The sequence below is a fragment of the Aquarana catesbeiana genome, linkage group LG01, assembly GCF_042186555.1.
Source record: "Aquarana catesbeiana isolate 2022-GZ linkage group LG01, ASM4218655v1, whole genome shotgun sequence".
NCBI classification, from domain to species: domain Eukaryota; kingdom Metazoa; phylum Chordata; class Amphibia; order Anura; family Ranidae; genus Aquarana; species Aquarana catesbeiana.
In genome coordinates this window covers 729,263,896-729,290,785 of record NC_133324.1, presented here as the reverse complement: position 1 = coordinate 729,290,785, position 26,890 = coordinate 729,263,896, and the positions used below count along the sequence as shown (strand labels likewise).

At 43.4% G+C, this 26,890-nt stretch overlaps 1 protein-coding gene across 1 annotated transcript in view; it reads right to left on the bottom strand.

The window, feature by feature from the left end:
• The window catches only part of SMAD1 (SMAD family member 1), a 147,555-nt gene that overhangs the window by 86,795 nt on the left and 33,870 nt on the right, over nucleotides 1-26,890 (bottom strand). Inside the window, exon 2 of the mRNA XM_073604552.1 lies at nucleotides 2,841-3,373. Within this exon, the coding sequence (XP_073460653.1) occupies nucleotides 2,841-3,240 (400 nt within the window). The 5' untranslated portion in view covers nucleotides 3,241-3,373. The remainder of the gene's footprint in view (nucleotides 1-2,840; nucleotides 3,374-26,890) is intronic.

The window sequence follows — 26,890 nt, the reverse complement described above, 5'->3', positions numbered from 1 at the left end:
GGTGGAACTCGGCTTTAAGTCACAAGACCACAGCGTGCACAACTGCTAAACATGGAGGACCCACTGACACTACAACGGTGAGATACAGGTCATGCATCACACGTTTAGCGATCCTCGTTAAGCAGGCCAATACAAAAAAAAAAACAAAAAAAAAAGTTCACCCACAGAACACTATACACAAGGGTGGATTTGATTTAAATTCACTGGATTTAAATCATAATTTTTAAAGAGCGACTGTTATCTCAGTCCCACAGCGGCTCATCTGACCTGCTGTTGACTCATCAACAGTTCCATTCACTTTAATGGGAAGGTTGGCGATGCGAAAGTGACACAGCAAGGTGAGGGATATGGCAGCAGCAGGTGAGTGGACGCTCACTAACAGGCGCTGCCATGATGGATCTGAAAAGACAGGTGGTCTTTAAATGTAAGGGCTCATTCTTGCTGGCAGTTAGAATCTTTAATATTTGCAAACAAAATGAAGGTTTCCTATTTAGAATAAGCTGTCAGGTTAGTAAAACAGCGATATCAGAACCGATTCAATCATACAGTTTGAAGTGTACATAGATTTGCAAAACAACAGGATAAAGGAATATGTCTGAACTTTGTTTTATCTCATGGTTACTGTGAAAATGCAGTGTTTGTTATCTCAGCTTGCATTCACTGATTGAGTTTACAAAAAATTTAAATATTGCAGAATATATAGCCTCATTCTACATAACCCAGCTCCATTTCATGCTGAATAAATTAATGCATCTTAAATAGAAAACGCTTTAGGTATTATTTTTACTCCGAAAGCATTAAAATAAATCCAATCTAAATTAAAAAAAAAAAAAAAAGAAAAAAAAAAAAAAAAAAAAGGATCCACCCTATGCCCTGCGAGGCGTGTTGGCGTGCTATTCACAATAAATACTAAATGCGAGTTACCACAAGTGGAGTGATGTGAACTGACTGGCGCATCGAAAACGTCCGTTTGTGAAACGGGCACTTAACATCACAAACTAAATTGACAAAAGCTACGATTATATAAATTAAATCTCTCAAGTGAAAAGCACACAGAGGATAATCACAAATATTTGGCCCATGTTCTGTCAACACGACCCACATTAACCTGTTGCTATCCACGTAACACGTGCATTGGCAAAAGGTTTGGCTTTTATTGCCCACACTTCACAGGTACGCGCTACAGGGCAGCCGATGTTTCTATGCCGAGAGTGCGCTCCCAGAGATTGAACTGTTAAAGTCAGCCCAAAAAAAAAAAAAAGAAAAAAAAAAAAAAGGGGGAGTAGCCTACAGGACTGACTCCCGATCATATGACCACTGTGACAGCCAATCACATGATCACCGTTTCGTCTCATCCCCGGACATACAGACCCTATTAAAAAGGGACGCCAGGGCTATGCGGGAAGGCGTTAACCACGGTACATTTCAGTCACAGCAGCGACTTCAGCAATCAGGTCATTTGGAGCTACAGCATGTGGGGAGACAAGCGCTCAAATGGCAGGCGTATTGTTAGGTAAAGTTGGCAATGTGCGAGACTTTAACAAGCCAGTTCTACTCAAGAAGGGCCAAGTCCCAACACATGATAAAAGAAAAGTTAGCGGTCGGAGCAGCTTTGCATAGGGAGAGACAAAATTTCTTATTAGATCAGGTTCATTTATAAGTAAAGCAACACAAAAAGTCATATCCAACATCAGATCAATACAGGTTTTTCTATCACTCATCTTCCTGAGGAGATCAAACACACATTTTATGTTACCTTGCCCTATTGGCAGACTCAGTGGGGTTGATTTACTAAAACCGAAGTGTGCAAAATCTGGTGCAGCCGTGCATGGTAACCAATAAGCTTCCAAGGCCTGATTCACACCTACGCATATTTTAACGCGTTTCCAGTTTTGCAGAAACACGCTACACTCCATTTAACATGGTTTCCTATGGATGTAGTTCATCTGTGCATTTTATGGAAAGGGCCAGGGAGCTTTCTGGTTTTTGGTTCCACAGACTTCAATGGATGAAAGGCATGTTTTGAAAACCGCAAAATGCACCTGCAATATGCAAACTGCAACCTGCATAAGTGTGAATCAGGCCTAACTCCAGCTTTTTCACTTAAACTGTTAGTAAACCCACAACAGTAAAATGCGTCCGTATATGCAGAAAAGCATGCTCGTTATACTCACTGTGGAACCTAAGGGGTTAACCCTCTGCATTGTGTAAAAAGGCTGTTTGATCCTGTCTTCCCTTCTTGCACTTGGTTTCCAAAACCTGTCTGGATTAGACAGAGTTACTGGAGTCCAGCTGCACATGCTCAGTGGTGTAGTGCTAGAGTTTTTTTGCTTGGGAGTGTGCATGTGATCAGCACAGAGCCAATCAGCACAGTCCAGACAGGGGGTCAGGGGTCCTGTATCCGGATAGGTCAGGCAGTGCAGTATGAAAACTCCCACAAGCTTTAAACAGACACCGATAGAAGTTACAAGACTGCTATACACTGCTGATTAGAAATGGTATTTAGCAGTTTATATAATTGCATTGCCATGTTATGTGTACTGTGGGAGACCAGATATAGTGAATGCAGGGTCCTGGGGTTAGAAATACTAAGCTAAAACCCTGGAAGCCGATTGGTTTTTATGCAGAGCTGCACCAGATTTTGCACTCTCCAGTTTTAGTAAACCAACAAATTTGTCTCGTTCCTACTTCATTGTAGATATTTCAACAATTTACTTCTTTAGATATTACCCATTTCATTGCAGGAAATATTGCACCAAAGTACTGCTCAACAACTAATGAATATGGGGTTAGGATACATGATTAGACACCACTCCATGTGCACCAGTTAAGATACCTACCAGGGCTCTCCACCCGCTTGTAGTGGTAAGGATTAATGCAGACTTCTTTCTGTTTAGAGCCAAAGGGATATTCGCAGCATTCCAAGGGTTTGAGTTCGTGATGACTCTGTAAATCCGGCCAGCGCCACACTCGACAGTAAATGACATGTGGAAGACCCTTCCGATGTGAAACTTGTAACCTGCCATCCAGAGAGCGCGGAATGGTGACACAATTGCTGGGCTGCCCAGGACAACTCAGGGCTTTCTCCAGCTCCTCCATGGCCCCTTTCTTCTTCTTAAGCTTTTTCACTAATGCATCCACTGCTTTTTCAGCCCATTTTTCCTCCTCATCCCCCTGCTTCCAACCAAGTAGTCTCTTCACTGCAGGGCTAGTGAAGGAGAATAAGCTGGTCACATTCATAGCTCAAATGTCACAACACTTGTCCAGTCCAACTTTACGAGAATACTAAAGGTTTCCGATCCTTGTATCTTGGCTAGAAGATGGTTTCCAGTGCAGGAGTAAGTGTCTGAAGTACTTAGGAAACCAGCAGCATCTAAAAAGGGAACAAAAATATGCATATATATCAGTTAGGGAGGGACAGAAATCCAGATGCGAGATTTCATCATCATCTGGCAGCATTCAAGAGTACTGAATATATTGGCTGCTGCACAACATATATCCACAGTGAGAACACAACCCCCCTGAGAATTTAGTGACCTGTGCTCAGAGAAGGTCAACTTATTCCCCTCAATTTGTTCTATTCTTAGTTTCACTTAATCATATCAATAGCCATCATAAAATTTCAGATGCACAATGACATTCCATAAACCATAAATGAATCTGCAAATACAGCATATTATCAAAGCTTAAAATATCATGGAATTCTAAAAACATAACCGAAGGTCAATAAATGAAAATTTCTCTTTGGTTATAAATATATCAAGAATTACAGGAAAATACCCCAAGAACAACAATGATGATGACAACAACAATGATAGTTCAAAATCTATCACCATTCATCATTAGCAAGGCATGTGCTTAAGCCACAAAGAATGCCTCATGCTGATATACTAAAGAAGAAAGCCCTGGCTTTTTAAAATGATACAGTATTTACTGGAACTCTATGTACTGTACTTTCTTTGTTTTGGATATAGAGTAAGGGCAGTTTCACACAACAGCGATGTGGTTTGGCCGCAGCGCAGTGTACCCACAGTTTTCATGCGGGCTACCCGCAGTTTCCCATAGACTTCTATTTGATTGCGCATTTTTGGTGCATTTTCTGAAAGTGCACCAAAAGTCCTACACGCTGCATCTTTGGTGCACACCAAAAACATGAGTTCATAGAAGTTTATGGGAAACCTGCACAAAAAAAAAACCAAAAAACACACAAAAACACAGGTACACTGCGCTGTACCCGCTCAGTGTAAAATCTGCCTTAAAAAGGGATTTGATCCTCTGCAAGACTTGACAGTGTCCTTATTTTAGGTATACAATATAACAAGTATAGGCGCAAAACAAGTCAGACATCATACACATTCTGATACAAATCTGCTTAAAAAAAAAAAAAAAAAAAAAAAAAAAAAAAAGGAAGTAATGATAAAAATAGAGTCTGGAGTCTGGTCAGTCCATAAAAATATTGGCTAAAAGAGTCCATTTAGGAATGGCGACAATGGAAAAAAAAGCATCCAAAAAATGCAAACAGGGCTGCTATCATGATAGGGTAGAAACCAATTCCTCAGCTGCAACAAAACACAAGTAGAGGCACCTCGGAGTGCAGTATTTTAGAAATAACGCTTTTAATAATAGATGTAGATCAACTCACATTTTGTAGGAATAAACAGGCATGGTATTAATAACACAGCAACGCATCCCTGAGTCCTAAGCAGTGTGGATTCCTTGCTGACAACTGAGATCTTCCAGCAGATGGAGGACGCCGGCTCCGGAGAGCGTCCTTAGAGCAAGGCACGGAACGCAAAGGACAGCTTGCTGCGGATGGATGACGTCATCAAAGCTGGACGCGTTTTGAGAGCATGCGCACTTGGCGATGTAAGCAAGTCATGCTCCTTTGTCAACAGATTCCCTGTTGACAAAGGAGCACCAGTCCCTCCCGAGCGTAGTAAAATGCCTGGAGAGACGCACTGCTCCTAGGAGGGCCCTATAAACAAGGGGTCTAAAATGTTTGGAGAAAAATTGCATAATAAAATGGGGTTTGGCCTACTCTCTTCTATACCTAGTTCACCCTGTTAAAGGTCTTTTGGGCTTCATGTACAAGGGACATTTTTACAACCTCTCCTGGTTTAACCTGACAGATAGTAACCAACGTTTAAAAAACGTCCGTTTTGCCGCATTTAGCAAAGAAAAGACACCTGTAAACAAAGCGAGGCTAAACACGAGTTAGCGCGTTTACAAGCTGTTACAGGCATTTGGCGTTTCAAATGCCTTTAAACATCCGTCCTGAACGCATTTTTTTTGCATTCCAAAAAAATGCTTCTAAACTCAACTGCCTAGAAATGACACTGTGTACATGTACTGATAAGGCTTCATGCACACGAGACGCCGATGCAAACTCTGCTGAACACGTTTTTAAAAGCTGAAACCGGCGTTTAGAAACGGCCGTTTTTGCTGCATTTGCATGCCGCATTTTACCGCATTTGCATCTAGAAGCGTCTGCAGAGCAGAGAATGACATTTTGCGACCCAACTTTGGGGCCCCGTATCTCAGGGCCACTTGGAGCTAGGAACCCCAAATTTGGTATGCAAACAGTTCCTAGCACCAAGTGGCCCCAATATACGGGGCCCAAAAGTTGGGTCGCAAAATGTCATTCTCTGATTTTGGGGCCCCATATCTCGGGTTCACTTGGTGCTAGGAACCCCAAATTTGGTGTGCTAACAAAGTGGAACACTATAACATATCCAAAGCTGGGGTTCCTAGCACCAAGTGGCCCCGATACGGGGCCCCAAATTCAGGTCGCAAAATGTCATTCTCTGCTGCAGAAAAGTGCTTGACATTTTGCGACCCAACTTTGTGCTAGGAACCCCAAATTTGGATATGTTGTAGTTCCACTGTGTTTGCACACCAAATTTGGGGTTCCTAGCACTAAGTGGCCCTGAGATATGGGGCCCCAAAGTTGAGTCGCAAAATGTCATACACTTATAAACACAAACGCGGTACCGGCGTTTGGCATCTGAAACTTGGGAAACTTTTGCGTCTGAACCCATTTTTTTGCTTCTGGAAAAACAAGGTTAAACACAACTGCCTAAAAACACCAAAAAACGAGACTCTGTACATGGACACATAGGATAACATTGAATGAGTTCAGGGGCAGAAAAAAAAGTGTCCAACTGCCACTGAACGCGCGTTTAACAGCGTTTCGTGTGCATGAGGCCTAAAAGGTAACAGGAGAATTCAGGGGCAGCTGAAAAAAAAAAAAAAAAAAATGCCCAACTGCTCCTAAACGTCTGTTTACCAGTAGCAGTGTACATGAGGTTTCTCGCCTTCTAGAATAAGTGACATGGATTGGAGCAAACCGCAAACATGTACAGGTATAACACCATGGGGGTTATTTACTAAAGGCAAATCCGCTTTGCACTGCAAGTGCACTTGAAAGTGCAGTCACTGTAGATCTGAGGGGAAAATTTGAAATGAGTGGAAGCTCTGCTGATTTTATTATCCAATCATGTGCAAGCTAGAATGCTGTTTTTTATTTTCCTTGCATGTCCCCCTCAGATCTACAGCGACTGCACTCCCAAGTGCACTTGTAGTGCAAAGTGGATTTGCCTTTAGTAAATAACCGCCCATGTGTTCAGGGACGCAGATCGCCGCCATTACAAAAAAAAGGTAATAAAAAAAAAAAAATTGCCATAAATCAATCCCCTATTTTGTAGATGCTATAACTTTTGCGCAAGCCAATCAATATACGCTTATTGAGATTTTTTTTTTTACCAAAAATACATATTGGCCTAAGCTGAGATATAGATATAAATTTTTTTTTTTGGGGGTGGGGGGGGGGGGGGTGGGGATATTTATTATAGCAAAAAGTTAAAAATATATTGTTTTTCTCAAAATGTCTTTTTTTGTGTTTTATAGCGCAAAAAAATAAAAACCGCAGAGGTGATCAAATACCAACAAAAGAAAGCTGTGTGTGTGTGTGTGTGTGTGTGTGTGTGTGTGTGGGTGTGTGTGTGGGTGTGTGTGGGTGTGTGTGTGTGTGTGTGTGGGTGTGGGGGTGTGGGGGGGGGGGGGGGGGGGGAGGCCCTCAATTCTGTTTGGGTACAACATCGCACGACCGTGCAATTGGCAGTTAAAGCGACACCGTATAGCAAAAAGTTCTCTGGTCAGGAAGGGGGTAAATCCTTCCAGGGCTGAAGTGGTTAACCAACTTTGGAAATAAATAATTTTTATATGAAAACCTGGCCGTCAGCAAGGGTGTAATCAGCTGGCCTTTGCGTGGCTCTGGTCATCCCTAACACCCAACCTAAATAATGGAGGAAGTGCTTGTTTAAAAGACACAAAAGAACAAAATTCCTTATTCTTCCCAGCGGAGGGGTTCAACAATTGGGCGTGTGGTGTGGGACTGCGTGCTGCTCTGCAAAAGGATACAGCTTGGAAAGATGTTTCCTTTGATGCCTGAGAGCAGTATGGATGCCTTTCCGCTGCACAGGGCCCTGATTAAATTATGCAATTAGAGCTGAGCAGACAAATCTATATATAGAGGCTATCCTGCTTTTGTGCTTCTCAACATACACACCCACACAGATGTGCATTTTTTGGTGAAATACTAAAAAAAACAACACCTGTTTTCCACAGACAGTTCAAAAAGTCAGGGAGGAGGTAAATGTATACACCATGCATGCAGGAAAATAAGGGTGGGGGCTTTCCACTTTATTATGATCTGTCCTATTTTATAAAGGGCGCTTTCCACATGAGATAAACGTCTGTTTGCTCAGGACGAGATAATACACAGATGGGGATGCTTGCATAAATATTCTACTGCAGATGTAGAAGATACTTAGGGAGGAGATAGGAAATTTAAGCAATGAGGTAACCCCATGTATGACATTTTAGTGTAAAGCAATTTATTCTCTGTAACAGCCAAGTGAACAAAGTAACAAACCACAGCAATAAACTGAATTTTAATTTTGCATAGATACAGATTTTAGCCTCATCTAATTTTCAGAAAAACCCTGGATGGGATGGGCAAAGCTATTCCTGTGTAAAGTGACACTTCCAGATAGACTGCAAGTGTCATTGAGTCAGTTACCATTTCATTTATATGTACAGCAATTCAAAGGTGTGACTGATCTGCATAGAACTAATAAAAAAAAAAAAAAATTAATCATATTTGCTTTGCACCAGAAACAGTTAAGTGTCTAAAAAAATTAGACCAATTCTATATTATAAAATGCTTTTTAACCACTTCAATACCAGGCACTTATACACCTTCCTGCCCAAGCTAATTTTCAGCGCTGTCGCAAATTGAATACACTGTACCCAAACAAATTTTTTATCATTTTGTTCCCAAAAATAGAGCTTTCTTTTGGTGGTATTTGATCACCTCTGCGATTTTTATTTTTTGCTCAACAAATAAAAAAAGACCGAAAATTTTTGGGAAAAAAAAAAAAAAAAAAAAAGTTTGTTTCTGTTAAAAAATTATTGCAAATAAAGTAAGTTTTCTTCAATGACGGACACTGATATGGCTGCACTGATATGCACTCATAGGCGGCACTGATGACACTGATGGGTGGCACTGCTGGGCATCACTTTATTGTGCCACAGAGGTGCCAGTCAGTGCCCATTTGTGGGCACAGATTGGCATATGTTGGGCATCAATTTTCACATGGGGATGGCTATGGGGGATGTACCAGGCCATCCACATGTTAGGTGCTTCCCCGGTGGTCCAGTGTGGGCATCCAGGGGGGGGCTGCGCTGATAAACAATCAGCGCAGACCCACCCGTCAGGAGAGCCGCCGATCGGCTCTCGTCCATTCGTGTCTGTCAGACACGAGTAAGGAAAAGCCGATCAATGACTTCCTGTTTACATCGTGATCAGCCATGATTGGACGCGGCTGATCACGTGGTAAAGAGCCCCCGCCGGAGGCTCTTTATCATGAACGGTTTAGCAGTGTGTCAGACTGACACGTCGCACCACCAATCGCCACGATGAGCACCCCCATGGGCGCGAGGCGGCTGTTATCCTGCAGGACATCATATGACACCCAGTCAGGATAACTGAACCACCTATAGCAGAACGATGGCCGGGCGGGAAGTGGTTAAAACAGTTACTTAGGGCACTTTCACACTGAGGCGCTGGCCGCTTTTGACATCCGCTAGCGGCCAAAAAAGGGTTAAAAGCACCACTTCATGATCGCTGTGCAGGCGCTTCAGCAGCACCAACCATTGATTTCAATATTGCTGTCGTTATCGATTCTACACACTCGATGTCCGTGCCGAGTCTATCCTTTTTGCCCTTTAGTACCAAATTTGGTCTGTATAAGAATTCAGAGTCCCTATGGGGACTTATGTATAAACCAATGTGACCCAAAATATTTTATTTGTCTTGTGAGGTTTTTTTTTTTTTTTTTTTTTTTAACAATAGTGGTAGGTTAGTGAAAGATTTTTTTTAAAAAAAAAGGTCTTGGCATAATACAAAGTGGAAACTGATCAATAAGAGCATTTTGTGAGGGTTCTTACATCTCCGGAGCAACAGTTATACAGTATTTGCTGGTATTACCCATTTTGACACACCCCTTTTAATTTCACTCCATAGGTTCTATTTAGAATATATTTCCTTGGGTTAGTTCTGGCGTATTAGTTTGCTAGTCTCCCGTATGGAGTTTTGAGATCCGCCACCGAGACTCAAATCGAGGCGTGGTTCTTCCCGTTTACTATTTAGTGCGATGAGTCAGTGCATCACCCAGGACATCAGCTTGTGACGAAACGCATGCTGGGAGGAGTGCCGTGCTCATGTCATCGCGCTGAGGTCCCAAGAGGATGGGTGATCGCTAGCTGGCTTTTTACAAATGGATGCTATGATTTTACAGTCTTGATGTAAGTGCAATTTTTGTTTGAATTAAACCTGTGTTACATATTACACTATGGTGAGTTTTCTTTTATTAGGTATTGCCTTGTCTATGGTAATTATATAACGGAGTAGCCCTAGCCCTGATTGGTGGGTGTCCTGTCTAATACACACTAGGGAACACCTGTGTTGGCATTTTACATCCCTTGGATAAAGGCCCTGGCTGGGTTGAAAGCTGCAAGTACGATTAAGCTTGCCTTCTGGTAAGCACGCATTTTATGTGGTGGTAGTTCACAAGCCTGTTGCGGTGTTTGGGTGCTGTCTTAATCAGTTTGAAAATAAAGGATATGCAACATTCACTTGCGATTGGACATACACACTAGATGTGGATGGGCAAATAACTCCACGCTGAGCTCTTGTATTCTGACTGCAGGGAGACTTGCCCACCATCAGAATACACTGATGAGCATTGCATGCTATAGCCTGCGGAGCTGATAGAGTGGGAAAAATTTGACAGGGCAGCTGTACAGAAGACAATCTGTACCTCCCTCTGCTCATTTATGGATCATAATTTGCCCAGTCACTTTGAACTGGCCGAATTTCAATCTATACATAGGCTTAAAGTGATACTAATGTCTCGTGGTTTTTTTGCCTAAACATAACAAACGTGTTATACTTACCTGCTCTGTGTAGTGGTTTTGCATAGAGCAGCCCCAATCCTCCTCTTCTCAGGTCCCTCTTAGGCTCTCCTGGCCCCTCCCGATGAGTGCCCCAACAGCAAGCAGCTTGCTGTGGGGGCACCCGAGCCAAGTCACTTCTGCTAGGCTCAGCCCCCTCTCTCCACATTAGCTCTGCTGGGGTTTCAGCCAATGAGGAAGAGAGTCCTGGGCAGCCGAGCCTCTCCTGCGACATTGCTGGATAGAGATGGGCTAAGGTAAGTATTGAGGGTGTCTGCTGCACACATGTAGCACTCTCTACCAATAGGTAGGTTCTAGTAAGGGTTATTTTACTAGGAATTTCGGCACAGGCATATTTCGGCAGGCCTATGCTGCAAGCTAGACCTGTCTGTTTTGATCTTGGGGGCTGGGAGTGTTCAGAGTAGCAGTGGGTGTGACCACCTGTGCTCTAGTCTTGGGGCGCCTCCCCTGCTTCCAGAGAGAGGATTCTGGAAGAGGGGCTGGGCCTGGAACTGGAGTGACCGGCAGCTCATGTGGGAGCCCTGACAAATCCCCAATTAGTATTGGCAGGGGGAAGGCCTCCTATATAAGCTGATATGCCACTGGGGGGAGAAGTGAAGTGAGGAATGGAAAACTAAGCAGGAGCAGCAGGCCATCCCCATCTGGGGGGGAGGGGGGGGGGTGCACCAATCGCAGGAGAAGGCCCAGGGAGAAAACTGTAAGGGAACATCGCCTCTACACGGTCATTGGCAATGTCTGTTACCACACGGTCGGTAGAGCAGGGAACTCCTAGAACAGAGGGGCAGGTGAAGCTGTCGGAACGCATAGTCCGGTCAAGTTCCTCATCAAGGACTCAGGGCTGAGGAAGGTCGGCGAGTGTTACCACAGTGGTGGGCTGGAGGTGCCAGGAAGTCTGTGGGAACTCCTCTTTTTACACAGTCATTAGAATCTTCATCAAACACACGGTGGATGATGGGGAGTCCTGGATCAGAGAAGGGACTGTGGGGATCTGTGTCAAGTCGATGTGGCCTGAGGGCACATAATTTGCAAGTTGGGCTGGCTGGGAACAGTAGTGCACAACCTAAAGTAAAGCTTTTAAACTACTAGGCCTCACACCTAGTAGCAGCGAGCAGCCAGAGCCTGTATAGGGACTTATTCAGAGTGGGCCCCTATTACCCATTAGAATAAGATGTGACATACTTCATTTCAGTAACTACAAGTATGTGCAGGAGGAAACCAGTGTGGGTAGAAGGAATCAAGTTTGTGCAGGAGGAGAAGGAGTTATAAGACCATCATTTTTACACGGTCAAAAGTGGTGTATTCATCCCTCACACGGTGATGGATGGGGGATTCTTAGAGGAATAGTTTGCGGAGTTTATGCAGAGGAGGAGCAACAGTCTGCATGGAGATGCAGGAGGAGATTTACATATATCAGTGCGCATCTAATCTTCTGGCTCTAACATTGTGCTTAAATTATAAATATGATGGCAATGACAAATACTATATGCATCCTATATTCCTATCAAAGTTGTACTCCCTAATAAAACAACAAAAACAAAACCAGCAAAAAAAGACTGTTCATTGTCTATGGAAGTGATGTATGAAGTCTGGCAGTGGGGTGATTTGGCGGATTGTTTGTTACTAGCTGCAACACCATGGCTACACAGAAGGTTTTTTTATCTTAATGCATCAAGATAAAAAAAAAAAAACCTTCTGCCTTTACAATCACTTTAAGTGGTCAAGCTAAGAGAGGTAGGGGTGAGATGGAGAAACTATGTGAAGAGGTGTACAGCATAATTAGAGCTTGGTTGCCGAGGAGTGAATAGTTCTGCCTGTTAAGCAACAGATACATGGGGACAAAATTAAGGAAAAAGGGTGCCTGGGAGATCTGGATGGGTGGTGGGTTTTTACAAGCTACATAAGTGAGTGTGAAAGGTGGTATCTGTTAACAGGTGAGGGTCTTTAAGCCCAAGTTTGCCATTCGAGGTGAAGAAGCTATGGTTACCATAGAGCGCGCGCACCCCCCCCCCCCCCCCAAAGTATACGAGTGTTGTCTCTAAGTGAGCTGCAGTGCGACACATTTGTAAGATGTCCAACTGCGCTTATGCAACACTACCCACATAATTTTTTCTCTTTTCTTCACACATATAGAGCTTAATTTTGGTGGTATTTAATCACTGCTGAGATTTTAATTTTATTTTAAAAAACAAAACAAACAAAAAAAAAAAAAAAAAAAACACGAAAATTTTGAAAAAAAAAAATATAAAAAAAAAATTTTTTTTGTTTGTCAGTTAACTTTGTAAATAATAACATTCTCCTTCACTGATGTGCGCTGATGGGCACTGATAAGTGGCACTGGTGGGCAAGCACTGACTGGCATCACTTACGGGCATCGATTGGTGGCAATGATGGGGCTTTCCCAATTACCTGCCCAAGTCTCCCCTGCAAGGAGATGCCGCTGATCAGCACTCCTCTCCACACACTGTCAGTGTGAGGCGAGGAGAACCGATTCACAGCACCTCCATATTTACATGTGACCAGCTGTGGTTGGACACAGCCAATCACTTGGTAAAGAGCCGCAGCACTTTACAGAGATCGGGGTGGTGCAGTGTCCAAGCAACATTGTACAGCCACAATCGCACGATATCGGCTGTTCTGGTGCACCGACATATGACGTTCACCCAGAACGAGAGCTGCAGCGTCCAATCGTTATTTGACGGTGGGCAGGCGGCAAGTGTTTAAAGAAGGTGCGCACAAAATAATCCCCCCGCCTGGGTTGTAGAGATGGGTCATTCTTTAAAAGGACTGCCCTGTGATGAAACCTAAGAGGGGTCAGTTTCCAAGGGAAGACGTAGAGGGCAGCCATAGATGACAGTTCTGACTGCCCACTTACATAAACCTATGCATATGTATGCACAAATGAGATTGCGTTACATACAGTTAGATCTATATACATTTGGAAACTGGCACAATTTTTTGTTTTCAGGCATTTACCAAAACATTAAAGCTATAGTTAAATAATGGACATAGGCTGAAAGTGCACACCCTCAAGGTTTAATTCGAGCCAGATCAGAGGAAGGGTTTAGGAATTACAGCTCTTAATAGCCACCCCCCACCCCTCTTTTTCGAAAAGTAATTGGACAATTGAATCAAAAGCTGGTTTCATGGCCACGTGTGGGCCACTCCTTCGTTATTTCTTTTTCATCAATTAAGCAGGTAAAAGGTCTGGAGTTGGTTTTAAGTGTGGTATTTGCATTTGGAATCTATTACTGTGAACGTACATCATGCGTTCAAAGGAGATGTCCACGTAAGTGAAACAGGCCATTGTAAGGATTCAAAAAACAAAACAAATCCATCAGAGAAACAGCAGCAACATTAGGAGTGGCTAAAACAGTTTGGTACATTCTGAGGAAAGAAGAACACACTGGTGAGCTCAGCAACATAAAAAGGCCTGGACGTCCACGTTAGACAACAGTGATGGATAATCGCAGGATCTTCTCTATAGTTAAAAAAAAAAAAAAAAAAAACACACACACACACACACACACACACACACACAACACACCACACAACATACAGAAAAGTGAAGGACACTCTCCAGGATTTGGGCATATCATTGTCAGTCTACAATCAAGAGAAGACTTTATAAGAGCAAATAGAGGGTACATCACAAGCTGCAAACCATTCATAAGCCTGAAGAATAGAAAGCCAGATGAGACTTTGCAAAAAAAAAAAAAAAAAAAAAACAAACACAACATCTAAAAGAGCCAGACCAGTTGTGGAAAAGCATTCGTTTTGATGGATTAAACTAAGATAAATCTGTACCAGAATGACGGGAAGAGAAAAAAAAAAAAAAAAAGGGTGGAGAAGGCTTGGAACAGCTCATAATCCAAAGCACACAACATCTGTAAAACATGGTGGAGGCAGTGTGATGGAATGGGTATGCATGGCTTCCAGTGGCACTGGGTCATTGGTGTTTATTGATTATGTGATAGAAGACAGAAGCAGCCGGATGAATTCTGCAGCGTTTAGAGATATAGGGTCAGCCCAGATTCAGCCATATGCAGCAAAGTTGATTGAATAGCGCTTCACAGTACAGATGGACAACGATCAAAAAATAGGATTTTTAAAACAGATTACCTGTAAAATCCTTTTCTTGGAGTACATCATAGGACACAGAGCCTCAAGTAATTACTTGATGGGTTATGGGCCTACCTTCAGGTGTTGACACTGGTATAACCAATACAGGAAGTTGACTCCCCTATATAAACCCCTCCTCCTTCCAGGAGTCCTCAGTTTTTGTAGCCAAGCAATTATAAGCAATATACTCTCACCCCATAAAACAGAGGGGCGGGAGCTGTGTGTCCTGTGATGTACTCCAAGAAAAAGGATTTTACAGGTAAGCTGTTTTAAAAATCCTATTTTTTTTTATCGTACATCATAGGACACAGAGCCTCAAGTAATTACTTGGTGGGATGTCCCATAGCAATGCTACTTGAGGGGAGGGAGACAACCCGTAGGGCACCCCCAGACCTTGAGGAATTATACTGCTGCTTGCAGCATACTGCGCCCGAAGGCGATATCCTCATTCCATTTTACATCTACTTGATAACATTTTGTAAATGTATGCACTGAAGACCAAGTCGCGGCCTTGCAGATCTGAGACATGGAGGCCTGGTGACGCACTGCCGAAGAAACACCAACCGCTCTGGTAGAGTGCGCCTTAACTTGAAAAAGGGGGAATCTTTCCCTTTAAATCATAAGTTTGAATTATAACTTGCCGAATCCACTTAGCCACAGTGGATTTTGACGCTGCCTGTCCTTTTTTAGGACCCTCTGGCAGAATAAATAAGACATCAGTCTGAGCAGTTTTCTTTAAATAGATCTTCACTGCTCTCACCACAGCAAGACAATGTAGTGACTTTTCTTCTTTGGAACATGGTTTTGGAAAAAACAATGGCAGGATAATATCTTCATTCAGATGAAAACCTGAAACCACTTTTGGCAAAAAGCCTGGACAAGGGCGTAACACCACTCTTTCCTCATGAATAACCAACATGGTTTTGGAAAAAACGGCAGGACAATATCTTGTTCAGGTGGAAACCTGAGACCAATTTTGGTAAAAAACCTGGACGAGGGCCCAACACCACTCTGTCCTCATGAATAACCAAATATGGCTCTTTACAGGAAAGAGCAGTCAATTCTGAAACCCTCCTTGCTCAGGCTATAGCAACCAAAAATATCAGCTTCCTAGTCAGAAGGACTAAGGGAACATGCTGTAATGGTTCGAATGGCGGTTTTTGTAACACTGACAAAACTAAATTCAAGTCCCAAGGGCTTAAGGGTGATTTAACTGGCAGATTAATCCGCACCACTCCTCGCGTGAAACCCCGGACTAAAGAATGCGTAGCAAGTGGTCTTTGAAATAAAATTGATAAGGCTGAGACTTGGCCCTTAATAGTACTCCGGGCAACTTCATCTCTACGCCTACTTGTAGAAAGGCAAGAATTCTGCCTCTAATATATCTCCAAGGGTGCCAACCCTTGGATCCACACCAGGAAACATAAGCTTTCCAGACTCTATAATATAGCTCTAGAAGCTGGCTTCCTAGCATTAATTAACCACTTCCCTACCCGGCTATTGTCAAATGACGTCCATAGATGGGATCTCCCATCCTGGGTGGATGTCATATGACGGCCTGAGCTTCCCAGCCGCGTTGCTCGGGACCCGGTGCGTGTGCCCGGCGGCCGCGATATCCGCCGGGCACCCGCGATTGCCTGTTAACCGGGCCAGATCATGGATCTGTGTGTGTAAACACACATATTCACGTCCAGTCAGTTGAGAGGAGACCGATCTGTGTTCCCAGTACAGCGGAACACTGATCGGTCTCCTCCGCTTGTATGTCCCCGCCCCCTACAGTTAGAATCATTCCCTAGGAAACATATTTTATCCCCGTGTGTCCCCCTAGTGGTTAACCCCTTCACTGCCTGTCACATTTACTCAGTAATCAATGCAATTTTATAGCATTGATTGCTGTATAAATGTGAATGGTCCCAAAAATGTGCCAAAAGTGTCCGATGTGTCCGCCATAATGTCGCAGTCACGAAAAAAAATTGCGATCGCCGCTATTACTAGTTAAAAAAATAATTTTTTTTTTTTTTTTTTAAATGCCATAAATCTACCCATATATTTTGTAGACGCTATAACTTTTGCGCAAACCAATCAATATACGCTTATTGCGATTTTTTTACCAAAAATATGTAGAAGAATACGTATCGGCCGAAACTGAGGAAAAAAAATTTTTTTTTTAAATTGGGATATTATAGCAAAAAGTAAAAAATATTGTGTTTTTCTCAAAATTGTCGCTCTTCTTTTGTTTATAGCGCAAAAAATAAAAACCGCAGGAGGTGATCAAATACCACCAAAAGAAAGCTCTATTTGTGGGGAAAAAAGGACGTCAATTTTTTTTGGGTACAAGGTTGCACGACCGCACAATTGTCGTTTAAAGTGCGACAGCGCTGAAAACTAAAAATTGGCCTGGGAAGGAAGGGGGTGAAAATGCCCTGTATTGAACCGGTTAAAGTAGAAATAACTGCCCTGGAAAGCCCACGTCTTTTCAGAATGTGGGTCTCAATAGCCAGGCCGTTAAATTTAGCATTCGTAAAGTAGGATGGAATATCAGCCCCCGTGAGAGCAGGTCTGGCCTTAGCGGAAGGGACCACAGATCCTCCACTGCCATCTTTACGACCTCTGCATACCATGACCTTCTGGGCCATGCTGGTGCTGCCAGAATTACCGGTTTTCTTTCCAGCTTGATCCTGCAAAGAAGTCAAGGCAGCAACTGAATAGGGGGAAATGCATAGATCAGTAAAAGCTGATCCCACAGTATCATCAACGCATCTATTCTGCATGCGAATGGATCCTTTGTTGTGGACACAAAGTTGACTAAATTTATGTTGCACTGGATGCTATTAGATCTACATCCGGAGTTCCCCATCCTTGACAAACAGCCCGAAACATGTCGGGGTGAATAGACCATTCCCCAGGGAATAATCTGCTGGCAGCACATGTAGTGCGCGTGCCAATTCTCTATTCCCGGAATGAAGACTGCCGATGGGCATGGAATATTTCTTTCTGCCCAAGTTAGAATATAGTTCACTTCTCTCTGCACAGAGATTCTTGGTGCCCCTTTTGGTGATTGATATAGGCCACAGCTGTGGCATTGACGGATTGAATCCTGTCGGGACAATCCCTTAACCTGGAAGTCCAGGCTTTTAGAGCCAGACGCGCTGCCCGAATCTCTAGGATGTTGATGGGCAAGGCTCTTTCGGTTCTTGAACACCGTCCTTGGACAGTTGTCTTCTCTGTCATTACCACTTTCCAGAAAAGTGGTTTGAAGTATTTAGGGCATTCTTTAGTAACCACCTGTAACGAGCCCCCTTGCTCGCTCGGTTCCACTCTCCCGACACTCCTCTGCAGCTATAGAATCACATTGCAACGTCTGATGGTTCGGTCATCCAATGCTCCGGGGTTAGAACTTCAGCTATGTGGGTTCTAACCCAGTTGTAATAGCTCAGAACAAACACCAGGCAGGCTGTATGTAAGTTCAAACAGGAACCTCACTTTATTGACAAGAAGTCTTATTTATCAAATAAAAGAGGAGGTGCAGGCCTCCTGCTCATATTACTCTAACAATACAGCTGTAACATAATTAACCTAATTAACACGAGCTAATTAACTAAAACCTTTAGACAGCCTAGATGACTCAGACATGACCGTTAGGCCAGACTGGCCGTCTTGTAGTTCAGAAAATCCAACCAACATTATCACAATCAACATAGATTCTTCTTCACACAATAGCAGAGTTAATTAACACAAATAACAATGGGGATCTAATGACTCTTAGATCCCATAGTAGACTTATTTACAATACACATTTTAGCAGACAATAGACAGACAGGTGTTGGAATTTACATCAGCATCTCCTAACAGTATCTGTCCCAGCATTATGAATCAGCCACTATTCCAATATGGCAAATCCAGGGTCCCCAGAGTCTGTGTGTCCTGGGGGACCAGGACCCGAATCCACAGTAATACCACCTCAAGGGTCCCCAGGCATACAGCTCACAAAGAGCACCGTTCCCCCAAATGCAAGGGCCCCCGATCGATCGGCAAGAGGCTAGCATACAGTCCCCTCCAAAAGTCTCTTTCCCGGCTAGGTCTGTCACACCAATTGAGGGTTTGGGGCAGCCTTGGGGACAGCCGCATTGGCAAGTCCAAAGCTTGGATCGTTTTGTTCCAAGAAAATAGAATACTGTTTTGCAACAGTCTCGAATGGAACTGGGTAAAGGGAACTGCTTCGAATGAAGCCACCATCCTTTCTAACAACCTCATGCAAAGGTGAATGGAGGGACCTCCTTCTGACCTGACCATCCGCACCAACTCTTGCAACCTAGACTTTTCCAGGTAACTGGTTGTAATGCGTACACCTTACTCCAAACAGCGATTGGTCTATTAGCAATAGATTGTCTAGGTATGCCAAGACTGTTTAAGCCCTGTGCCCTTGACCTGGGTACAGGTGGGGCTAGCACCCTTGTGAACACTCGAGATGCTGTAGCTAGCCCGAAGAGCAAGGCTATAAACTGAAATGCTGCTGTTCTACTTCGAACCGCAGAAACTTTTGGTGAGCGGGAAATATATGGACATGCAGATATGCATCCCTGATGCCGATAGGCGCCAGAAGTTTTCCTCCTTGCAGGATAGAAACTACTGACTTGATCGACTCCATAGAAAGGAGCGGATCTTCAGGAACTGATTTATATTCTTTTAGATCTAGAATGGATCTGTTGAATTTCTGCGTGGCTCTGTACATATACAGGAAACGCATGAAAAAGGCAGTGAAGGTTCCAAGGAACCTAAGAAAAACAGAACTATCAGCTGACTCTACTAGAGGTAGCTTGAAAGAGGCACAAATCATCTCTGCAAGAGGTTTGTACCAGCAATTTCTCAGATTGTGTGGCTGAAAAAAAGTTCAACTCTAGTTGTCTCCTCTGCAGAGGAGTACTCGGTTTGCCTTTCTTCCCGATTACCTGAAGGTAATCCTTCATCCTCTACCCACTGTTCCCTTGATAAGGGATCTCAGGTGGGGGGAGGGGGGTCTAACACACTTCTCATCCTTGGATAGCGGATGCTTTTAAAGTCGCTAATTTTCCTTCTAGGCCCTGCAGGGCAGAGGAAAAACGCATCTTCAACCATGTATACAGGGGCTGAATATTTTCTCCTCTTAGGCTGTTTCCACTATTGCAACCCCAAAGTTGCATGATTTTACTGTGATCCTTTGCCGCCGAGAATACGTCGGTGCGCGATTTTGATGCGACAGGAAACCATGCCTGTGTATTCTAGAGGTTTATGAACCTCAAGTCGCATCAAAGTGGTACCAAAGTAGTGCAGGGACTACCTTGAAGTCGCACATATCTGAACAGTATTTCTTGGAAATCATGCCCTAGGGTCTGATGGTGGAGGCCGTCACCGCTGCCTAGAGGCAGCTGCCCCTACGCAGGGGAAGGAATCTGTTTAAGTGGCTTGTCCAAGGTCACAAGGAGTCAACATGAGGACGAGGTCCCACGTCTTTCAGGAAGCCTCCCATGGCTATGCTGGCCGTCAGAGTAGGTAACCTGTGAGGAGTGGCCCCTTCACTAGCGAATGCAAACATGTGGATCTAAACCCATGTCTATCAGCAAGTCTCCCATGGCTGCACTGGCCGTCAGAGTACTTAACCTGTGAGCTGCTGTGGCTTCACTTTAAATAAAAGGACATTTATACCTTCTACTGGACAAAAGAGCTTTACTGCTAGAAATCATTTGGATGTATTTCACCAAACCTTCTCTAATGAAAAGGGAAACTAGTCAGACACCCATTTTTTTGCAAGATGCTTCGGCTGACCAACCCTTTTAACCACAGGGTCCTAAGCATGTGTTTTAGCACAAGCGCAAGGCGAGACGCCTGGTGGATAGGGTCTTTTATGGCATCTATGGCGAAACATAGCGCCATTGGCAGGAGGATTTTAACAAAAAAAAATCCAACTCCTTATCTGTTGGATGCTTAAGCAATTATGCATTTTTATTGATGCTGGAAATCGCAGCATCTACTGTTGGTATTTCCAACCTTTGTGAATTTTTCCTCCATAATAGAGAACTGAGAAACTCTTTGAAGGGAAAAAAATGCTTATCCAGATGATCCCATTCAGCATAAATAAGCTCTGTAAAAAGGTTTTTTTTTTTTTTTTGTTTTTTTTTTTAAACAAAGAAGGAACCTAGACTTTCAGCTTACTCTGTTAGGAGTAGTATAAAAAGTGGAATGAACCATCTCTGTAAGAGTTTGTACCATCAATCTGTCAGATTGTGAGGTTGCATAAGGTTCATCAACTGTTTCCTCTGCAAAGGAAAATTTGGCTTGTTTTTCCCTGTGATCACCTGAGGATAACACCTCATCCTGTGCCCACTGTTCCCTTGGAAAAAGGGGTTTGAGGTGGGGGAGGGGGATCTAGCATGCTTCCTATCCTCTTGGATGGAGAATGCGATTAAAGCCGCTAATCTTCCTTCTAAGCCCAACAGGGCAGAGAATGCATCTTCAGTCACATACACAGGGGCTGAAGTGTGAGAAGCAGTTGCACCACCAATTGCTTCCAATGACTCACACTGGCTTGCCATGTCAGGTATCTCCGGAGAGGATGACAGTGTGGAGGCATGACTAGAGTTCCCAGCGCCTGGGGGTGGAATCCTTGGTACCTTTGTGGTACACTGGAAATCAAATGTGCTAAGCACAACAGCAGAGGCACTTTAAACAAATTATGGTATTTGCTGAACAATAGTTTTAGCAAAAGAAAACAATGTCACCATAAGGATAAACCTTTGATGCTGAGTACCATGATATTTCCTGTGCTGGAAATGCCTGTTGAGCATATGAACTGAGAGCGTCTGTTAAACCTCAGGTGAGAACCTGATTACACAGTGTCAGCAGTTACCGCACCTCTCCAGGAGGAGAGGGGAGGGGGAGGGGAATTTTTATCAGCAGTGTTTGTTAAGCTCCTAGTTTTAAAGGAAGACTTCACTTTATACAAAAAAATGCAAAATGGCTGGTTTTGTATGTTCATAAACTACTGCTGTAACCCCTTTAGATCCCTCAGAAGAACAACACCATCTGTTCAATTAAGAACCCTCTGGCTGCAGGGACCACACCCGCTGCTATAGCCAGACACAGAGCTGCTGAAAAAGCATTGTACTAGGTAAGTGTAGTATACTCCATCTAGAGGAGACATTTTAAGGCATAGTATATGTATATCTATCCATCTATCTATCTCTTCTCCCCTATCCTCGCTGCAGGATACTGCTGATTTAACCACTTAAGGACCGCCTCACGCCGATGTACGTCGGCAAGGTGGTACGGGCAGGCAGAATCACGTATATGTACGTGATCTGCCCCCCCCCCCCCCCCCCGGTGCCCAAGGCGGTCCCCTTTTGTCCAGTGGCGATCGGAGATGAGGGGGAGACCATCCGTTCGTGGCCCCCCCTTCGCGATCGCCGCTGCCCAATCAGATCATTCCTATGCTGCTGTATGCTAAACAGCAGCAAAGGAAATTATGTCATCTCTGCTTGGCTCGGTATTTTCCATTCCGGCGCCGAGGAGAGAAGACACAAAACACCCCCCTTTACCCCCCGATCCCCCCTAATCACCCCCCCCCCCCCCACCGTCACACTGACACCAAGCAGTTTTTTTTGTTTTTTTTTTCTGATTACTGCATGGTGTCAGTTTGTGACAATTAGTGTGGTAGGACAGTTACTGTTAGCCCCCTTTAGGTCTAGGGTACCCCCCTAATAAAGTTTTAACCCCTTGATCACCCCCCGTCGCCAGTGTCGCTAAGCGATCATTTTTCTGATCGCTGTATTAGTGTCACTGGTGACGCTAGTTAGGGAGGTAAATATTTAGGTTCGCTGTCAGCGTTTTATAGCGACAGGGACCCCATCTACTACCTAGGGCTGGGAGATTTTTTTTTTTTTTTTTTTTTTTAAGAAAAACTTGATTCACGATTCGAATCGAGTTTTTTTTTTTTGGAAACCACACTGGTCCCGAGGTGAGGCCGCGGCTTCGGCTAAAAACTCATGCCCGCAGCGCCTCGGGACCGGCGTGGTGAAAAAAAAAAAATATCTAAAAAAAATCGATTTGCTTGAATTTTGAATCGATTTGACCTCTCAACTCGATTCAAGATTTAAATCGATTTTTTTCCCAGCCCTAATACTACCTAATAAATGTTTTAACCCCATGATTGCCCCAGGCAGCGTCAGATTAGCGCCAGTACCGCTAACACCCACGCACGCAGCATACTCCTCCCTTAGTGGTATAGTATCTGTACAGGTCAATATCTGATCCGATCTATGCTAGCGTCCCCAGCAGTTTAGGGTTCCCAAAAACGTAGTATTAGCGGGATCAGCCCAGATACCTGCTAGCACCTGCGTTTTGCCCCTCCGCCCAGCCCAGCCAAGTGCATTATCGATCGATCACTGTCACTTACAAAACACTAAAGGCATAACTGCAGCATTCGCAGAGTCAGGCCTGATCCCTGCGATCGCTAACAGTTTTTTTTTTTTGGTAGCGTTTTGGTGAACTGGCAAGCACCAGCGGCCTAGTACACCCCGGTCGTAGTCAAACCAGCACTGCAGTAACACTTGGTGACGTGGCGAGTCCCATAAGTGCAGTTCAAGCTGGTGAGGTGGCAAGCACAAGTAGTGTCCCGCTGCCAAGAAGAAGACAAATACAGGCCCGTCGTGCCCTTCCTGCTGCATTCGCCAATTGGGAACCCACCGCTTATGCAGCGCCCGTACTTCCCCCATTCACATCTCCAACCAAATGCAGTCGGCTGCATGAAAGGCATTTTCTTTATGTCCTCCCGAGTACCCCTACCCAGCGAACCCCCTCCAAAAAAGATGTCGTGTCTATAGAAAGTGCGGATATAGGCGTGACACCCGCTATTATTGTCCCTCCTGTCCTGACAATCCTGGTCTTTGCATTGGTGAATGTTTTGAACGCTACCATTCACTAGTTGAGTATTAGTGTAGGGTACAGCATTGCACAGACTAGGCACGCTTTCACAGGGTCTCCCAAGATGCCATCGCATTTTGAGAGACCTGAACCTGGTTACAGTTATAAAAGTTAGTTACCAAAAAAAAAAAAAAAAAAAAAAAGTGTAAAAATATATTGTCGTTTTATTGTTCTCTCTCTATTCTCTCTCTATTGTTCTGTTCTTTTTTACTGTACTCTATTCTGCAATGTTTTATTGTTATTAGGTTTTATCATGTTTGCTTTTCAGGTATGCAATTTTTTATACTTTACCGTTTACTGTGTTTTATTGTTAACCATTTTTTTGTCTTCAGGTACGCCATTCACGACTGAGTGGTTATACCAGAATGATGCCTGCAGGTTTAGGTATCATCTTGCTATCATTCTTTTCAGCCAGCGGTCGGCTTTCATGTAAAAGCAATCCTAGCGGCTAATTAGCCTCTAGACTGCTTTTACAAGCAGTGGGAGGGAATGCCCCCCCACCGTCTTCCGTGTTTTTCTCTGGCTCTCCTGTCTCTACAGGGAACCTGAGAATGCAGCCGGTGATTCAGCCAGCTGACCATAGAGCTGATCAGAGACCAGAGTGGCTCCAAACATCTCTATGGCCTAAGAAACCGGAAGCTACGAGCATTGCATGACTTAGATTTCGCCGGATGTAAATAGCGCCATTGGGAAATTGGGAAAGCATTTTATCACACCGATCTTGGTGTGGTCAGATGCTTTGAGGGCAGAGGAGAGATCTAGGGTCTAATGGACCCCAATTTTTTCAAAAAAAACGAGTACCTGTCACTACCTATTGCTATCATAGGGGATATTTACATTCCCTGAGATAATAAAAATGATAAAAAAAAAAAAAAAAAAAAAATGAAAGGAACAGTTTAAAAATAAGATAAAAAAGCAAAAAAAAAAATAAAGAGCACCCCTGTCCCCCCCTGCTCTCGCGCAAAGGCGAACACAAACATCGGTCTGGCGTCAAATGTAAACAGCAATTGCACCATGCATGTGAGGTGTCACCGCGAACGTCAGATCGAGGGCAGTAATTTTAGCAGTAGACCTCCTCTGTAAATCTAAAGTGGTAACCTGTAAAGGCTTTTAAAAATGTATTTAGTTTGTCGCCACTGCACGTTTGTGCGCAGTTTTAAAGCATGTCATGTTTGGTATCCATGTACTCGGCCTAAGATCATCTTTTTTATTTCATCAAACATTTGGGCAATATAGTGTGTTTTAGTGCATTAAAATTTTTTTTAAAAGTGTGTTTTTTCCCCAAAAAATGCGTTTGAAAAATCGCTGCGCAAATACTATGTGAAAAAAAAAAAAATGAAACACCCATTTTAATCTGTAGGGCATTTGCTTTAAAAAAAATATATAATGTTTGGGGGTTCAAAGTAATTTTCTTGCAAAAAAAAATAATTTTTTCATGTAAACAAAAAAAAGTGTCAGAAAGGGCTGTGTCTTCAAGTGGTTAGAAGAGTGGGTGATGTGTGACATAAGCTTCTAAATGTTGTGCATAAAATGCCAGGACAGTTCAAACCCCCCCCCCCAAATGACCCCATTTTGGAAAGTAGACACCCCAAGCTATTTGCTGAGAGTCATGTCGAGTCCATGGAATATTTTATATTGTGACACAAGTTGCGGGAAAGACAATTTTTTTTTTTTTTTTTGCACAAAGTTGTCACTAAATGATATATTGCTCAAACATGCCATGGGAATATGTGAAATGACACCCCAAAATACATTCTGTTGCTTCTCCTGAGTACGGGGATACCACATGTGTGAGACTTTTTGGGAGCCTAGCCGCGTACGGGCCCCCGAAAACCAATCACCGCCTTCAGGCTTTCTAAGGGCGTAAATTTTTGATTTCGCTCTTCACTGCCTATCACAGTTTCGGAGGCCATGGAATGCCCAGGTGGCACAAAACCCCCCCAAATGACCCCATTTTGGAAAGTAGACACCCCAAGCTATTTGCTGAGAGGTATAGTGAGTATTTTGCAGACCTCACTTTTTTCGCACAAAGTTTTGAAAATTGAAAAAAGAAAAAAAAAAAAAGTTTTCTTGTCTTTCTTCATTTTCAAAAACAAATGAGAGCTGCAAAATACTCACCATGCCTCTCAGCAAATAGCTTGGGGTGTCTACTTTCCAAAATAGGGTCATTTGGGGGGGTTTGTGCCATCTGGGCATTTTATGGCCTTCAAAACTGTGATAGGTAGTGAGGAGTGAAATCAAAAGTTTACGCCCTTAGAAATCCTGAAGGCGGTGATTGGTTTTCGGGGCCCCGTACGCGGCTAGGCTCCCAAAAAGTCCCACACATGTGGTATCCCCATACTCAGGAGAAGCAGCTGAATGTATTTTGGGGTGCAATTCCACATAGGCCCATGGCCTGTGTGAGCAATATATCATTTAGTGACAACTTTTTGTAAATTTTTTTTTTTTGTCATTATTCAATCACTTGGGACAAAAAAAAATATTCAATGGGTTCAACATGCCTCTCAGCAATTTCCTTGGGGTGTCTACTTTCTAAAATGGGGTCATTTGGGGGGGTGGGGGGGTTGTACTGCCCTGCCATTTTAGCACCTCAAGAAATGACATGGGCAGTCATAAGCTGTGTAAATTCCAGAAAATGTACCCTAGTTTGTAGGCGCTATAACTTGTGCGCAAACCAATAAATATACGCTTATTGACTTTTTTTTTACCAAAGACATGTGGCCGAATACATTTTGGCCTAAATGTATGACTAAAATTGAGTTTATTGGATTTTTTTAACACAAAAAAGTAGAAAATATCATTTTTTTTTTCAAAATTTTCGGTCTTTTTCCGTTTATAGCGCAAAAAATAAAAAACGGCAGAGGTGATCAAATACCATCAAAAGAAAGCTCTATTTGTGGGAAGAAAAGGACGCAAATTTTGTTTGGGTACAGCATTGCATGACCGCGCAATTAGCAGTTAAAGCGACGCAGTGCCAAATTGGAAAAAGTCCTCTGGTCCTTAGGCAGCATAATGGTCCGGGGCTGAAGTGGTTAACAGACAGATCCAACTTTCACCCATCACGGCGGGCAGCGTAGTTAAACTTACAAAGACTGGGGCCCTTTTTAATAGGGGTTCAGCTCCTTTGGACCTGTAAAGCACCTCTCAGGAACAACTTTAGGTACCAGTAATAAAAAAAAAAAAAAAAAAAAAAAAAAAAAAAGGAAGGAAGGAAGGAAGGAAGGAAGGAAGGAGTCCTGGTTCCTAGGGTCCAGCTCTCAAAAAGAAGCTTACAGGCAAA